Genomic DNA, 18,634 nt, shown 5'->3' with positions numbered 1-18,634 from the left:
GAGGAGGGAACTCCTTGGCAGTCCAGAGGTTAGGACTCAGCACGTTCACTACTGTGGGCCTGGGTTCAACCCTTGGTTGGGGAACTAAGATGCTGCAAGCTACACAGCACAGCCAAAAAAACTTACTGAGGACCCCAAAGAACTTCTATGTGTTTGAGTTATAGCTATGATAGCTACCATATTAAAAATTAAAACTAAAAATATTTTAACTTTTGGTTAATTCATTTAAAAAATAACAACCCCATTACAAGCTAACCCAAGTAGTATTTTATGAAAAATTAGCTTTTTTCCTATATAAAAAAATTGGTGAGACAAGCAGCACTGTTTTGCAAATCTCGTCAATGTCTGATTTAACAGAAGAGAGTTGGTTCTAATATCTGCTTCTGTATTGAATCTGTTTAAATGTTTTTGTTGACACATACAAAGAAAACTGCCTTCACAAAGACATGTAGTTCAAAAAAGGAAGAAAAAACCTTTTCAAATAACCGTAGATATTCTTTGCTATTAAACCAAAGCTCAACTGTACTGATTTCTTAAAGGTGAGAGGCAATGTGGAATCTGAAACTATATCAATGTACTTTTTATATTATTACATCTAAATCTATTGGTCCAACTTGCACTTTGAATGGATCTTGTAATCTTGCATGATTCTATAACATCAAGCACTGGTCATGTGGAAAATACTGGCTCACTGAGTTATGCAGACCCTCTTACTACTGACATGTTTCATTATACACCATTAAAAAATCATCTCCATTAAGGTTACCACTGATTTCTTCAGAAAAAGCTAAGTAATGGGAAGAGGTCAGGTTCAAGGTGAAGGATATGAGTTTTTCCAGAATTCCTAACATTTCCTTGAAACCTCAACTTTTATCAGCATCAAACTTTTACTAAATCCTGTCCATTGTTTTCCTAGAAGTGACACTTCATTCACTTCTGAGAAAGTGTCTGCTGAATACTCAAGTCTGAACAGTGTGTGTGCCAGTTGCTCTTCCAGGTAAAATGGTCCAGGATAAAAGTAGCTAGTTCGGCTTCTACCTTAAGCAATCACACACAACCATCATAAATCATTTGTAGCAGAAATGCCTTATGCATACTTTCCATTTCATCAAACAATTTTAAAAGATCAAGATTTAATAAAATAATGCTTATCACTTTACCAAAGGACACCCTTGAATGAAACCATCTTTTATTTTTTTTTTAAACTGGAAGTGTACGTGGTAAAGAAAACAATGATTACTAGTACAGTTCGGTGGCAATGCCTTGATTCATACTAAGGTGCCAGCAATTTTACTCACCATTGTTTTTGTATAGTGCAAACTCAACACAGTGAAAAATGTCACCTAGTCTTAGTAATCTCATAAAAATAATTCTGACCCTGTGGATTCCCAAAAAGAATTTTGTGGACTCCCTCCAGGGACCCACAGATTCTACTTTAAGGACTGCCACTCTAGGGTTTCCCTGGTGGCTCAGCGGTCAAGAATCTGCCTGCCAATGTAGGGGACGTGGGTTCGATCCCTGGTCCGGGATGATCCCACAGGCTGCAGAACAACTAGGCCCATGTGCCACAAGCCACTGAGCCTGTGCTCTAAAGCCCAGGAGCCACAACTACTGAGCCCACCTCCACAACTACTGCAGCCCATGCACCCAAGAGCTGAGCTCCGCAATAAGAGATGCCGCCACGGTGAGAAGCCTGTGCATCGCAACTAGAGAGAGGCCCCCACTCTCTGTAACTAGAGGAGAGCCTGTGCAGCAACAAAGGCCCAGCACAACCAAAAATAAATAAATATTTAAAATTATATAAAAAAAAAAGAACTGCCACTTCAGAGAGCCCTTTCAGAGTTCATGTTCTGTGTTTGGAAGTGAAGAAATGTATGTTCAGCAAAGGAAAGCATAATATCATTCTTAGGTACATACCATGACTATTATCAGGTAAAACTTCCAGGGAGCATATGCGGGAATCAGCTTCACTGTCTCAAGGAAGTCATGTTAAAAGCTGGCATTCCGTGTTACAGACAGTGGCATTACACTCTTAGCAGAAGACTTTATTTATTTCACTGAAGTAACACTGGTTTATAACATCATATTTCTGCCATGCACGTGTGTGTGCTCAGTCGCTCAGCAGTGTCCGACTCTTTGTGACCCTAAGGACTGTAGCCTGCCAGGCCCCTCTGTCCATGGGATTCTCCAGGCAAGAATCCTGGAGTGGGTGGCCATGTCCTTCTCCAGCCATACAGCACGTTCACCTCCACCAAACATTCAGTTTCCACCCGTCACCACACAGTTGCCCTCCCTCCTCTGTTGTGCCCTCCATTCTGTCCCCTCCCCTTTGGGAACCACTACTGTGCTCCTTGTACCTACATGTTTGGTTTGTTCATTTATATTATTGATTTTTTATATTCCATACATTAATAAAATCATACGGAATCCATCCCTCTCCACCTGACTTATTTAACATAATGTCCTCAAGGTCTGTCCATGGTCTCACAAAAGGTAGGATTTCATCTTTTTTTTAAATGGCTAAGTAGTAGTCCATTTATAAATATAAGAGCGTTGGACCATGAAGAAGGTTGAGCACCAAAGAACTGATGCTTTCCAACTGTGGTGCTGGAGAAGACTCTGGAAAAGTCCCTTGGAGTGCAAGGAAATCAAACCAGTCCATCCTAAAGGAAATCAGTCCTGAATATTCATTGAAAGGACTGATGCTAAAGCTGAAGCTCCAATATTTTGGCCACCTGATTCGAAGAGCCAACTCACTGGAAAAGACCCTGATGCTGGGAAAGAATGAAGGCAAAAGGAGAAGAGGATGGTAGGGGATGAGGTGGTTAGATAGCATCACCAACTCAATGGATATGAACTTGAGCAAACTCCAGGAGACAGTGGAGGATAGGGAAGCCTGGTGTGCTGCACTCCATGGGATTGCATAGAGTTGGACATGATTTAGCAACTGAACAACAACATATACATAGACAGACACACACCCCCGACATCTTTATCTGTTCACCTGTTGATGGGCACTTAGGTTGTTTCCATATCTTAGTTATTATCAATTATGCTGTGATGAACACAGGGGTGCACATATATTTTCAAATTAGTGTCTGCATTTTCTTTGGATAAATAACCAGAAGTGGGATAGCTGGACCATACGGTATTTCTATTTTTAATTTTTTGAGAAATTTCCATAATGGCTGTACCAATTAAATTCCCATCAACAGGGTATGAGAGCTCTCTTTTTTCCATATCCTCACCAGCACTTGTTATTTCTTGCCTTTTTGATAACAGCCTTTCTAGCAGGTATGGGGTGATGATATCTTACTATGGTTTTGATTTGCATTTCCCTAATTAGTGATGCTGAGCATCTTATCATGTGCCTATTGTCCATTTGTCCTGGAGAAGGAAATGGCAACCCACTCCAGTAGTCTTGCCTGGAGAATCCCATGGACAGAGAAGTCTGGCAGGCTACAGTCTACGGGATCATAAAAGTCAGACACGACTTAGCAACTAAACCACCAACACCACCACCATTATCCATTTGTATGTCTTCTTTGGAAAAATATCTATTCAGCTCCTCTAAGGCAGAGGATTTAAACAAATGAACTGCAATAACAACAAACAAAACTTAGATCACTAAATAAATGTTATTAAACTAACCTACGTTCAAGAGTGAAATTCCATAATAATGTTATCAAGCTGTACTTCCTATTTATTTTATGGCTTTAAGCTATCTTTAACCTGTATGTGAGTCAAGGAGTAACACTCAGAACCTTTCATGGAACAACTGACTGGTTTGAAATTGGGAAAGGAGTACGACAAGGGTGTATATTGTCACTGTTTATTTAACTTATATGCAGAGTACATTATGTGAAATGCCAGGGTGGAAGAAGCTCAAGCTGGAATCAAGATTGCTGGGAGAAATATCAACAACCCCAGATATGTAGATAACTTTCTAATGGCAGAAAATGAAGAGGAACTAAAGAGCCTCTTGATGAAAGTGAAAGAGGAGAGTGAAAAAGCTGGCTTGAAACTCAACATTCAGATAACTAAGATCATGGCAGCTGGTCCCATCACTTCATGGCAAATAGCAGATGAAAAAGTGGAAGCAGTGACAGATTTTCTCTTCTTGGATGCCAAAATCACTAGATGGTAACTGCAGCCCTGAAATTAGAAGACACTTGCTTCTTGGAAGGAAGGCTATGACAAACCTAGACAGCATATCAACTTTGCTCACAAAGGTCTGTATATTAAAAGCTATGGTTTCCCCAGTAGTCATATATGGATGTGAAAGTTGGACTATAAGGAAGGCTGAATGCAGAAGATTGATGCTTTCAAACTGTGGTGCTGGAGAAGACTCTTGAGAGTCCCTTGGACTGCAAGGAGATCAAACCAGTCAATCCTAAGGGAAATCAAACCTGAATATTCACTGGAAGGACCAATCCTGAAGCAGAAGCTACAATACTTTGGCCACCTGATGTGAACAGCTGACTCACTGGAAAAGACCCTGATGTGGGGAAAGTCATTAGCAGTCATTAAACATAGTCATTCCAGGATGTCTGGCTCTAGGTGAGTGATCATACCATCGTGATTATCTTGGTTGGGAAGATCTTTTTTTGTACAGTTCTTCTTAATATCTTCTGCTTCTGTTAGGTCCATACCATTTCTGTCCTTTATCGAGCCCATCTTTGCATGAAATGTTCCCTTGGTATCTCTAATTTTCTTGAAGAGATTGCTAGTCTCCCATTCTGTTGTTTTCCTCTATTTCTTTGCATTGATCGCTGAAGAAGGTTTTCTTATCTCTTCTTGCTATTCTTTGGAACTCTGCATTCAGATGCTTGTATCTTTTCTTTTCTTCTTTGCTTTTCGCTTCTCTTCTTTTCACAGCTATTTGTAAGGCCTCCCCAGACAGCCATTTTGCTTTTTTGCATTTTTTTTCCATGGAGATGGTCTTGATCCCTGTCTCCTATACAATGTCACGAACCTCAGTCCATAGTTCATCAGGCACTCTATCTATCAGATCTAGTCCCTTAAATCTATTCCTCACTTCCAGTGTATAATCATAAGGGATTTGATTTAGGTCATACCTGAATGGTCTAGTGGTTTTCCCTACTTTCTTCAATTTTAAGTCTGAATTTGGTAATAAAGAGTTCATGATCTGAGCCACAGTCAGCTCTCGGTCTTGTTTTTGCTGACTGTATAGAGCTTCTTCATCTTTGGCTATAAAAAATATAATCAGTTTGATTTTGGTGTTGCTTATCTGGTGATGTCCATGTGTAGAGTCTTCTCTTGTGTTGTTGGAAGAGGAACTAAAAAGCCTCTTGATGAAAGTGAAACAGGAGAGTGAAAAAGTTGGCTTAAAGCTCAACATTCAGAAAACTAAAATCATGGCATCTGGTCCCATCACTTCACAGCAAACAGATGGGGAAACAGTGGAAACAGTGTCAGACTTTATTTTTTTGGGCTCCAAAATCACTGCAGATGGTGACTGCAGCCATGAAATTAAAAGATGCTTACACCTTGGAAGAAAAGTTATGACCAACCTAGATAGCATATTCAAAAGCAGAGATATTACTTTGGCAACAAAGGTCCATCTAGTCAAGGTTTTTCCAGTAGTCACGTATGGATGCGAGAGTTGGACTGTGAAGAAAGCTAAGTGCCGAAGAATGGATGCTTTTGAACTGTGGTGTTGGAAAAGACTCTTGAGAGTCCCTTGGACTGCAAGGAGATCCAACCAATCCATTCTAGAGGAGATCAGCCTTTCTTTGGAAGGAATGATGCTGAAGCTGAAACTCCAGTACTTTGTCCACCTCATGTGAAGAGTTGACTCATTGGAAAAGACTGATGCTGGGAGGGATTAGGGGCAGGAGGAGAAGGGGACGACAGAAGATGAGATGGCTGGATGGCATCACTGACTCGATGGACGTGAGTTTGAGTGAACTCCCGGAGTCGGTGATGGACAGGGAGGCCTGGTGTGCTGCGATTCATGGGGTCGCAGAGTCGGACATGACTGAGCGACTGAACTGAACTGAAGCATAGTCAAGGATATATAGTTCTTTCTCAAGGGCTATAGATAACCGTTTAGTCCCTAAGTCATATCTGACTCTTTTTGTGACCCCGTGAACTGTAGCCCACCAACCTCCTCTGTCCATGGGATTCTCTAGGCAAGACTACTACAGTGGGTTCCAATTTCCTTCTCTAGGGGATCTTCCCAACCCAGGGACTGAACCTGTGTATCTTAAGTCTCTTGTATTGGCAGGCCATTCTTTACCACTAGGACCACCTGGGAAGCTCGATACTGGGAAAGACTGAAGGCAAGAGGAGAAGAGGGCAGCAGATGAGATGGTTGGAAAGAATCACTGATTCAACGACATGAACTTGGGTGAACTCTGGGAGGTGGTGAGGGACAGGGAGGCCTAGCATGCTGCAGTCCATGTGGTCGCAAAGAATCGGCCATGACTAAATGACAACAAGAAGCAGCTTATCTTCGTGGGGATAAAGATCAGATGCTAGAATCATACACTTAACAAGAAACACAAGAACGTAAAGGAGGAGGATAGCTTTTCGGCAATGTAACTGAGAAGCTAATTAGCACTTCCTTGACTTGCTCAGGGACTGAACTAACACCAAGTCTGCATTATGTTTCTAAGTGAATATATTTTTTTTTCTTGGTTATTTTTGGTGGTGAAGTAAGTAGAAAAGGAGAAAACAAGGAATAATGAACTAGGGGATTAATTTAGACTCTCCAACCAATACTCTAAATACAGATCCCGCAGAACTGAAAGTCTAAATTAAAATCCAGCGTCATCTCACTCTTCAGTGAAGACATTCTATCCTTAAAAGACATTTGAGGAAAAGAGTATGAGAAAATACAAGGACCTATTTGGTGGACTTCAGTGTTTTGCAGAGACCCAGGTACCACAGAGATGCCTCTGGGACCACAGGAGGAGAAAGGAGGAGAGGTCAAGATGATGAGACTACCAGTCAGTGAGGGTACTCTTTTATTTCCACACAGTGGATTCATATAAGATTTAGCTTGGAAAAAAGACTAAAAGGGACTTCCCTGGTGGTCCACTGGTTAAGAATCCACCTTCCAGTGTAGGGAACATGGGTTTGATCCCCGGTTAGGGAATAAGATCCCACATGCCGGGGGCAACTAGCAAGCCCACAAGCAGCAACTACTGATCCCATGCGCTCTAGAAGCCACCCGCCCATGCTCCACAATGATGGAAGCCTGCAAGTTGCAACTAGATAAGCCCCCACGTGCTGCAACTAGCGAAAGTCTGCATGCTGCAATGAAAACCCAGTGCAGCCAAGAACAGACTCAAAGACTAAAAGATGTTTAAGTACCTATGATTGAACCTCCTCCTGTGCTATGGAATACTAAGCTTGAGGTAAAAACAACTTTAAAATTAAACTAATATCCCCAACACATATATACACATTAGGGAATCTTCCCTTAAAAGGGACATCTGTTTTGATTTCGTTCCAGATGGTATAAAACTAAATCTATTAGCAATAAGTACAAAGTTATGAGCCAGTCAAATTCAAATTAAAGAATTCTAACATGACAACCTTATGATACTACAATATGTTAATAATACAGCAAAATTAAATGTACTATATGAATAACTGATTTTTTATTTTTATAGAGAAATTCTCTACATATATTTGCTTAAAAAGAAAAAAAAGACTGGAACCAAATCATCAGATGGAAGCACTATTCAAAATTTTAATATTCTTCATATTTACCTGCAGTTTCTAAATTTTCAGTAATAAACACATATTACTTATGATATGAGAAAAGGGTTGTCATTTAAACAATTCTTTTGAAGAGTTGTCAAAATGTCGCCAAGCATAAGTGGTCACTCTACCTCAGCAGACCTTACATGTCTCACGTTTAATCTAAAGCAGTGGTTCTCAAGCAAGGTCAGTTTGGAACCCCAACAGATGTTTAGCAACGTCCAGAGTCATTTTTGGCTGCCTTGACTGGGTAAGGGGTGCCTCTGGCATCTAGGGGGCAGAAGTCACAGATACGGCTAACCATCCTACAATGCGCAGGACAACCTAACAACAAAGAGTTGTCGTGTTTGCAATGTCAGTGATACCAAGGTTGAGAAATCCTGTTCTGAAAGATCAGCTAGAATGAAAGAACTTCTTTCCCACAGGCTATTTAATCCTCAACTTCTCTGTTATAACTGTTGATAAGAAGATACACTAATTCTGACAGAAACATATCCAGCAGTTTATGCTGGACTGGCTTAGTTCGATTCTCTTCATGTTTCCAAGTCAATTTCAGATATAAAGGGTCTCCTCAGTACTTCCCTGGGTTACATTCTAAATGTAGCCTTAGAAACCAGAGAACCCATCTATCTCTTCATGTGAAAAAGTCATGTTCCCTTCAGTCAATACTTAATCCCTGAACATTTTAGTAAAAGGCTAGTTTATGATAAGAAATTACTAGGAGTTCTAAATGTGTCACATTTCTCTTTATTCCAATGCCATAAGCAAAAACTCCATTTTCTTCAAAGTCTCCTTCAAAAAAAAAAACACCCAAAAACCATATTATTATTTGCCAAAGGCAAGATTCCAAGGACTAAACAGAGAGCTATTTCTTGGATCTTAATTCCATCATCTGGATAAGCTTAATTTATACATTAGAATCTCTTCGTCTTTCATGGACATTTTTAAAAACACAAGAAGCAGTAGAGACAAGCCAAAGCAATGATAAGTATGAGAACTGCAGCCACAGAATGAATACAAAGTCAACAAGAAAAGGAACAGATTTTTCTCACAAATGGGAAAAGAGCCTGAGACATGGAAAGAAACATTCTGCCCTCACTGGTCAGTCGTAAGGATTTGGAACCAGAGCAAATATATACCAGGAGATACACAAAGGGCTATGGCAGAAAAGCTTGGGGAAGGAGGAGATTAGGAAAATAAATGATTCATTTCTCTGAAATCCTTGCGTCTGGTTCTAGTTTACTCTAGTTCCAGTTTTTTTTTTCTCATCCTCTGACTTCATCTGTGGATCAAAAGCACATCCATGGTGATAAGCACAAAGACTCAGTGTTTGAACTTGGAGGGTTTTTTGAACTAGGAACCACCGCGCAGCTCCGCAAGGCCATTTATTGTTATTTCACAGTACTCTACAGGCATAGTATATCGTCTATAAAACCATATCAATAACAACATTCCAACATACGTGAGGATTTGGTTCCATAGTGATTCTTGAATAAGTGTAAGGAAGTTCTCCATACCATGCTGTAAGTCTTGGTTGCTGGTAAGTTACATCTAAGAAAGAAAATACAGGGCCTTTGAAAGGGTTTGATGCTATTTTACGTGTACCTACCGAGTGCCAACACCCTGCCTAGTAATGTATAGGGAGCTATGAGAAATACAAAGGAAGAGGCGGGATGGGCTCTGACCCAAGGTTCCACCTTCATAAGGGGCACGGGACCTCAGGAGTGGCATGGGACAGCTAAAAGGATGGCAAGAGAGGGTATACTGGCAGAACCAGTACGAGTGAAGCTCTGGGGTAAGAATGTGTGTGACCCATTTGTGTCAGTGGTGACACAAACCAGAGTGAAGGAGTCACACCACAGGACAGAGGATTCACATTGGGGAGGGTCTAAGATGCAGGACATGGAGTTTGAACCCTTGTAGGTAGGAAATTGTGGCATGAACGTCCATACAGGAAACAAAACCAACTGTTCACCCATGTGCCACCACTATCTAAGCCCTTTTAATTCCAAATAAAGAAAAAGGTGCTCTGACTCACCATAGCACATATTTAATTTTAATCAGAAGTTTTTGATGGCCACTTTATAATTAAAGAAGGAGCTACTCACAGATCTGCTATTTTTCCCTACAACTGACTGCAACCACTACAACAACAATAATAATAAAAGCAGTTAACATTCACTGAAGGCTTACTATGTGCCAAGTATTCTGTTAAGTACGTTACCAGGCACTGTCTCATTTAATTATCACAACAACCTTGCAAGATAGGTATTATTATTAGCTCTATTTTCTTGATCAGAAAAATTAAGAATCAGAAAATTACTTAACTATATCATTTGTCTAAAATAAACAATCACTTTGAAAGAGCCAGCAATTGAAGCTAAGTCTGTCACCAAAAGCCCTGCTGTAGAAACTGCTGGGAATTAGAAGGCTGCCCTGAAAGAGCCGACTCTCCTTCTGATGCTTGTTACAAAAGTGATGCCAGTATACTTTGCCTCTTTCTCCACAGAAAATTTAAAATCACTCAATGTGCCAGGAAAAAAAAAAAAGATTCTATGCTAGAGCACCAACGCCCCCCAGTGACCACCTTTGGTATAGCAGGTACTGCTGCTTGTGTAGTACCCACTCCAAGTCAGGCAATCTTGACAAGCTCAGGAGAATGCTACAAGTCCTGAAGCTAAAGGAGACTTCTAGTGAGACTAGAGTGACAATAAAAAGATGATGGAAAGAACAGATGCCAAACAGAATCAGAAAAAAACAAGTTCTGGAAGCTTCTATGAAGAAAGAGGGAAGCTGGCATTGTCTGAAGTAATGAACAGTGATCAAACACTAGGAGATAAGCATGTCAACCACAGCTCAGCCAAACCAAACTTCCTTCCTTTCCTTGAAAGCCCACCTCTGCCACACACAGGACCATGCGCTGTGTCTTCTGCGAGGAACACTGCCCTGTCCCCTTTGGCGAATTCCTGCTTCCGCTTAGGGTTCCAGTTAGGCTTTGAACATCTGTGCAAGTCTGGCTGCGATGCCAAGACGCAAGCATACTGGAAAACAATCTGGAAAGGAGGGCCAAACATCAACAACTGTGATCCCAAGATATCCACTTACCGTCTCTGATGCCGGTCCTCTGCTTCCAGGGAACATCCCGACAAAGCTGTTCAAACACTGAGTTGGCCTCTTTCAAGTCAACGAAGCCAGGACACAAACACACCCTGGAGGCAGAAAGAACAGCTCCTAACTAAAGAACACAGAAGACGGGTGGACTCCAGCCATCAGCGGAGTAAATGAATCTGGACGATGCTTCCTTTCGTGGGTAGATGAAATCATCTTGCCACACCCCCAGAGCGTGGTATCATCCAGATCATGATGGTCCAGATGAAAAACCAATCTCTGCCAAGTTAAGACAGGCAATGAAACAGGCAATGAAGGATAAGGAGGTACACGACAGCTTTCACAGACATGGTTCAAATACTACCCCAGCACTGCTGGGCTGTGAAACCTTGGACAAGTTACTTAACCTCTCGGAACCTTGGCTTTTATCATCTGTCACACAAAGATGACCTCCACCTGATAGCATCATTGTGAAAAGCAGAATAAAAAAATGCTTGGCCCTGTGTTACTTTAACAATTGACAGTCTTCCGAGACTATGCCAATCGTAGGGAAAGCAATCATTTATAACTATAACAAACTAAAGATATCCAAACGAGGATTTTTTATCTCACTGAATAGACACTTATTTCAACAATGCCAAGTCAGCTCAGAATTGTTTTAGATATCTTTTTTTCTCTCCTTTACTGAGGTATAGTATAATATACTGTAAAATTCAACTTAGTGTAATGTCTTCAAGGTTTATCCATGTTGTAGCACATTATCAAAACAACATTTCTTTTTATGGTGGAATAAAATATTCCATTATATAGATATAACACCTTTTGTTGTCCATTCACCAATTGATGGAGATTTGAGTTGTTTCTACTTTTGTCTATTTTGAAGGCTGCTATGAACCTTCACACACAAGTCTTTGTATGGATGTGTTTTCATTTCTCTTGAAATCAGATATCTAAGTGTGAAACTGCTGGGTCATGTGATAAAGGTATGCTTAACTTTTTAAGAAACCACCAAACTTTTTTCTAAGTGGACTGTACTATTTTACATTCCACCAAGAATAGAGGAAGGCTCTAGTTTTTCCACATTCTCTCTTATAATAACACTTATTGCTGTCTTTTTGACTGTGGAAATTCTAGTGAATATAAAGTGGTATATCACTGTGGTTTTGATTTCAATGTCCCTAATATAAGATTTCATTTTAACAATGCATTTGAATTTCTGGATAACTTTCTTAAGAAATGTTCTGAAAGACAGGAACATGCTCTTCAACAGCCTTGCTGGTAATAAATTTTCACTCTTTGAAGGTACGTATGATTTTTTTTTTAACAGTTTAACAAGGAATTTTTTAATTTTAACCAGCTGTACAGTTTCCAATGTTTGATCTGAATTATTATTTTGTTTCCAGTCTTACTGAGATATAATGGACATACAGCACTGTGTAAGGTTCCAGTGTAAAGGATAATAATTCGGCTTACACGTATTGTGAGTTGATATTTTAAAGAGCTCACCTGAAGCCATACCAGGTTAACAATGACATGTAACAAAAAGAATGCAACTGGTTTCCTTGTGTGACTATTAAACTTGCTCTAAAAGGGAAGTTCTGAAAACGGAAGTTCTGAAAAGGGTTTTAACAATGGCAGTGCCACTGGACTAACTGCAGAGACTTTCAAATGCAAAAGCTACTCTTTCTAAGCAATTCACTTAGATACATGAATTCTGATTTATTTAAACATCTCCTTAATTTACAGCAACAAGCACTAAGGTGATGCTTTCAAAATGAAATAATGACTACAGCCTAACATACCCTAAACCGCATATGCTTTAATATTACTGAAATCTACCTTTATATAGCAATACAATATAACTTAACATATACTATATATAATAATGCATGATTAACATAATAATCCATGCAATAATAAGCGATCCCCTTCGTGGATCACAGTCTTGTCATGGTGAAGGGGTCTGTGTAACTCAATGAAGCTATAAGCCATGCTGCGCAGGGCCACCCAAGACAGATGGGGCACAGTGCAGAGTTGTGACAGAAGCCGGCACACTGGAGGAGGAAGCGGCACCCACCCTAGGATTCTTGCTCCAAGAACCCAGTGAGCAGCGTGAAAAGACAAAAAGATACGACACCAGAAGATGAGCCCCCTCCCCCTACCCAGGTCTGAAGGTATCCAACATGTTATTGGAGAAGAGCAGAGGGCAATTACTAAAAGCTCCAGAGAGAATGAAGTGGTTGGGTAAAAGCAGAAATGTCGCTCAGCTGAGGATGTGTCTGGTGGGGAAAGTAAAGTCCAATGCTGTAAAGAACGGTATTTCATAGGAACTTGGAATGTTAGATCCATGAATCAAGGTAAACTGGACATGGTCAAGCTGGAGATAGTAAGACTGAACATTGACATGTTACGGATCAGTGAACCAAAATGGATCAGTGAACTAAAATGAATTAAATTCACAAACAGGTGAATTTAGTTCAGATGATCATGATATCTACTACTGTGGACAAGAATCCTTTAGAAGAAGTGGAGTAGCCTTCACAGTCAACAGAAGAGTCCCAAATGCAGTACTTGAGTCCAACCTCAAAAATGACAGAATGATCTTAGTTCATTTCCAAGGCAAACCATTCAATAATACAGTCATCCAAGTCTACGCCCCAACAACTGATGCCGAAGAAGCTGAAGTTGACTGGTTCTATGAAGATCTACAACACCTTCTAGAACTAACACACAAAAAGATGTTCTTTTCACCATAGGGGATTGAAATGCAAATGTAGGAAGTCAAGAAATACCCAAAAGTGAAAGTGAAAGTCAGTCAGTCGTGTCCGACTTTTTGTGACCCTATGGACTATACAGTCCATGGAATCCTCCAGGCCAGAATACTGAAGTGGGTAGCCTTTCCCTTCTCCGGGGGATCTTCCCAAACCAGGGATCAAACCTAGGTTTCCCGCATTGCAGGCAGATGCTTTATCAGCTGAGCCACCAGGGAAGCCCAAGAATACTGGAGTGGGTAGCCTTTCCCTTCTCCAGCGGATCTTCCCAATCCAGGAATCAAACTGGGTTCTCCTGCAATGCAGGCAGATGCTTTACTAGCTGAGCTACCAGGGAAGTCCACAAAAAATACCCCAAATAACATGTAAGTTTGGCCTTAGAGTACAAAACGATGCAGGGCAAAGGCTATTAGTTTTGTCAAGAGAACATGCTGGTCATAGCAAACACCCTTTTCTAACAACTCCAAAGATGACTTTACGCATGGACCTCACCAGATGGTCAAAACTGAAATCAGATTCTGTTCTTTACAGCTGAAGATGGAGAAACGCTATACAGGTAGCAAAAACAAGACCTGGAGCTGACTGTGGCTCAGATCATGAGCTCCTTACTGCAAAATTCAGGCTTAAATTGAAGATAGTAGTGAAAACCACTACACCATTCAGGTATGACCTAAGTCAAACCCTTTATGATTGTACAGTGGAGTGACGAATAGATTCAAAGCGTTAGATCTGGTAGACACAGTGCCTGCAGAGCTACGGACTCTATATAGGAGATGGTGACCAAAACAATCCCAAAGAAAAAGAAATGCAAGAAGGCAGTTGTTGTCTGAGGAGGCTTTACCAAGAGCTGAGGATAGAAGAGAAGCAAAAGGCAATGGAGAAAGGGGAAGACACACCTAACTGAATGCAGAGTTCCAGAGAACAGCAAGGAGAGATAAGAAGGCCTTCTTCAATGAACAATGCAAAGAAATAGAGGAAAACAATAGAAGGGGAAAGACTAGAGATCTCTTCAAGAAAATTGAGATACTAAGGGAACATTTCATACAAAGATGGTCTCAAGAAGGACAGAAACATTAAGGATCTAACAGAAGCAGCAGAGATTAAGAAGAGGTGGCAAGAGTACACAGAAGAACTATACAGAAAAAGGTCTTAATGACCAGGATAACCATGATGGTGTGGTCATTCACCTAGAGCCAGACATCTTGGAGTGTGAAGTCAAGTGGGCCTTAGGAAGCATTACTGCAAACAAAGCTAGCGCAGGTGAGAGAATTCCAGCTGAGCTGTTTAAAATCCTAAAAGATAATGCTGTTAAAGTGTGGCACTCAGTATGTCAGCAAATTTGGGAAACTCAGCAGTGACCACAGGACTGGAAAAGGTCAGTTTCCATTCCAATCCCAAAGAAGGGCAATGTCAAAGAATGTTCAAACTATCATACAATTGCACTCATTTCATATGATAACAACATTATACTCAAAATCTTTCAAGTAGGCTTTAGCAGTACATGAACTAAGAACGTCCAGATGTACAAGCTGGGTCTCGAAGAGGCAGAGGAACCAGAGATCAAATTGCCAACATTTGCTGGATCATGGAGAAAGCAAGGGAATTCCAGAAATATATCTACCTCTGCTTCATTGACTATGCTAAAGCCTGTGACTCTGTGGATCACAATGAACTGAGGAAAATTCTTCAAGAGATGGGAGTACCAGACCACCTTACCTGTCTCCTGAGAATGTGGGTCAAGAAGCAACAGTTAGAACCAGACATAGAACAAGGGACTGCTTCAAAACTGGAAAAGGAGTACATCAAGGCTGTATATTGTCCCCCTGCTTATTTAACTTATATGCAGAGTACATCAGGTGAAATGTCGGGCTGGATGAAGCTTGAGCTGGAATCAAGATTGCTACGAGAAATATCAACAACTTCAGATATGCAGATGATACCACTCTACTGGCAGAAAGTGAAGAGGAAATGAAGGGCCTCTTGATGAAGGTGAAAGAGGAGAGTGAAAAAGCTGGCTTGAAACTCAACATTCAAAAAACTAAGATCATGGCATCTGGTCTCATCACTTCATGGCAAATAGAAGGGGAAAAAGCAGAAGCAGTGACAGATTTTTTTTCTTGGGCTCCAAAAATCATTGGGGATGGTGACTATAGCCGTGAAATTATAAGACACTGGCTCCTTGGAAGGAAAGCTATGACAAGCCTAAATAGCGTATTAGAAAACAGGACTATCACCTTGCTGACAAAGGTCTGTATAGTCAAAGCTACGGTTTTTCCAGTACTCATTACAGATGTGAGAGCTGCACCACAAAGAAGGCTGAGCACCAAAGAACTGATCCTTTCAAATCGTGAGGCTGGAGAAGACTCTTGAGAGTCCCCTGGACTGAAAGGAGGTCAAACCAGTCAATCCTAAAGGAAATCATTCCTGAATATTCATTGGGAGGACTGACGCTAAAGCTCCAATACTTTGGCCATGTGATGTGAAGAGCTGACTTGTTGGAAAAGACCCTGATGCTGGGAAAGACTGAAGGCAAAAGGAAAAGCAGATGGCAGGGGGTGAGATGGTTAGACAGCATCACCAGCTCAACAGACATGAGTATGAGCAAACTCCGGGAAACAGTGGAAGACAAAGGAGCCCGGCATGCTACAGTCCATGGGGTCCAAAGAGTCGGACCTGACTTAGCGACTGAACAACAACTACAACAACCCAACAATAATATATCACTCACAGCACAGAGGTTGAGACCAGACTCAACTTTAATACTAAACTGCCATGTAGCACTAGGACAAAGTATTGACTCTCCCTGGACCTCATTTCCTTACATGAACAACTAGAGAAGTAACAATTATACTATACCTGACAGAGAGGTGATGAAAATGTTTTGAAGCTAGTATAAAAGGAGATATTACCACATATTTGCTCTCCAGGAATTTAAGGGGCAGATGTTACCTACTTTAATCAAGGTTAACATTCTACAAGGAAAACATTCTAAATATTTCAAAAGACTTGAAGTAAGTGATTAACTATAGTCCCTTTCTAGTGAGAATTCACTTACCTAGATATGCCTGTGGGTGACATGCTGATTTCATACACACCCTCTTTACTAAAGAAACCAAGAAAACAAAGATTTATTAGTACCAAGTTAAACAACATGGAAGGAAGAGTTGTCCTTCGGAGTGCACCAAGTCCCAGCTCACCAAAACCACTTCCTGATGAGGGTGCCCAATGAAGGAAATATAGCCCCACCTTCTTCTACCACTGAGATAAGGGGTAAGATGGTGGTAACCATTAATGGCCCTGGGTATAGAATCGTGACAAAATCAGGCCGTGAAGGCAAAGGCCAGGATAAAGTAAATTCTTATTCTATACATTCATATTTCACCCATAATTCAGGTTGATGTGGCATAGGAATCTATCATAAAAAGGGCCGCCAAATTGAGCATCCCCTCTATTGAGCAATAGAGATATACGGAACAAAAGTAGAAGGTCCCCATGATAGAGCTCCACCTCATAAAAGTTGCCACAGACTCAGCATCCTCAGGGTAAATACTGCTTGGAATCTCCTGAATATACCACCACATGTCTGATCCCACGCTCTTCTACATGCTAGCATGTGTCCCCACTATCTAGCACCCCCAATCCAACTCGCCCCCAGCTTCGGTCCAGTGGAAAATTCTAATTCATCCTTCAGAATCTCAGCTCAGTATCACTTTGTCTAAGCCTTTCCTGACCTGTGATCCAGTCAAATAATGTTACATAGCTCATCCTCTGTGACCACTACACCTCACCTAGAAGTATACTGTTCCAAGACAGTCACGATCACGATTTGTCAGACTACATGTCTATTTCATTTACTAGACTATGAGCTGCTGAAGGGCTGGAATGGGTGACTTTTCTGTCTCCTAGTGCCTAGCACACAACAGATGAAGAGTAAAAAGTTTACTGAACTTAATCAAATGTATGAAAGTACAAAACTGTTACAGAAGGGCACGTCATGGTAAGAAATGTGATCCAGATTGGATAGGTATTTCTGTCCAGATAGCTGTGTCAGACGCTTCTCACAGAGATAAGTTATGGAGAATAATATAAAGGGACAGTATTTACGTCATCCTTTTCCAGGTGACTTGGCAGTTCATAATCTCTGAGCAGGGCCCTTTGGGTGGATGTGTAAGCCACTCTGAGCCAAAATGTAGGCAGAGTTATTATCATAAACATATAGCATGCTTCAAAATATTAGTTGGCTATAAAACTTCCTAGAGTGCTCATATTTCAGTGCTATATTTTGGGCCATATTTAGAAAATGGTTCACTCCAAATATCAGGGATATTTCTGGCTATTAAAAAAATCTAGCATAACTAATTTTAGATAAACAGAATTAACAAACCCTATGGTCAAGGAGGAATGAGTACCATCATTTTTTGTCTCTGTCTTGGAAATTCACAATTGTCCCTTTTTTTCAACCTGAATGTCCCATTTGTAGCTTGTAACAGGTTTCTTGGCTTTGTTTCTTTTCCTTACCATCGATGGAGGCAGTATCACATTTGTACTTGCAAAACAAAGACTGTTAAAGCTACCAGATTGGGTCTTAAGTGACTATATAGTCCAACCTCTTCATATTACAGGCAAGGAAACACAAGTCCAGAGAGACAGTAATAACTTACCTAAGGACTAGTTACATAGCTGACTAGTGGCCAGGCCACAACTACACATCCTCTCTGAAAATATGATGATACTTGTGTTAATTTCAAACTTTTCTAAGATATACAAGTTGACCTGCAAATAGCCAAACAGCTTAATACTTGCTCATGAGCAATAGTACACATATAATGTTAATTTGCTAAAATAAAAGCATGCTTTCTACAGATAATTTATCTGCATTAGATGGAAATTGAGAAGCAGGACAAGAGAAATCAAAGCATCTTTCATCATTTTAAAAAATAATATTTTTAGACACAGATCAATATAAGAGAAATGTTTATTATCATTTAATGGCTCTGGAACAATTCTGTGGTTTTAATAAA

At 40.5% G+C, this 18,634-nt stretch overlaps 1 protein-coding gene across 4 annotated transcripts in view; it reads right to left on the bottom strand.

Moving 5' to 3' along the window:
• Positions 1-18,634, bottom strand: part of ALKBH3 (alkB homolog 3, alpha-ketoglutarate dependent dioxygenase) — a 42,805-nt gene that overhangs the window by 20,383 nt on the left and 3,788 nt on the right. For all 4 annotated transcript variants that reach the window (XM_068988684.1, XM_068988683.1, XM_068988682.1 and 1 more), the window contains 3 exons: positions 16,669-16,716; positions 10,840-10,943; positions 9,197-9,285 (listed from right to left, as the gene is read on the bottom strand). In XM_068988684.1, coding sequence (XP_068844785.1) covers positions 9,197-9,285; positions 10,840-10,943; positions 16,669-16,716 — 241 coding nt within the window. The remainder of the gene's footprint in view (positions 1-9,196; positions 9,286-10,839; positions 10,944-16,668; positions 16,717-18,634) is intronic.

The sequence above is a fragment of the Capricornis sumatraensis genome, chromosome 16 (genome assembly GCF_032405125.1).
Source record: "Capricornis sumatraensis isolate serow.1 chromosome 16, serow.2, whole genome shotgun sequence".
In the NCBI taxonomy this organism is placed as follows: domain Eukaryota; kingdom Metazoa; phylum Chordata; class Mammalia; order Artiodactyla; family Bovidae; genus Capricornis; species Capricornis sumatraensis.
The sequence above is the reverse complement of the archived record's forward strand: the minus strand, read 5'-3'. Positions and strand labels throughout refer to the sequence as shown.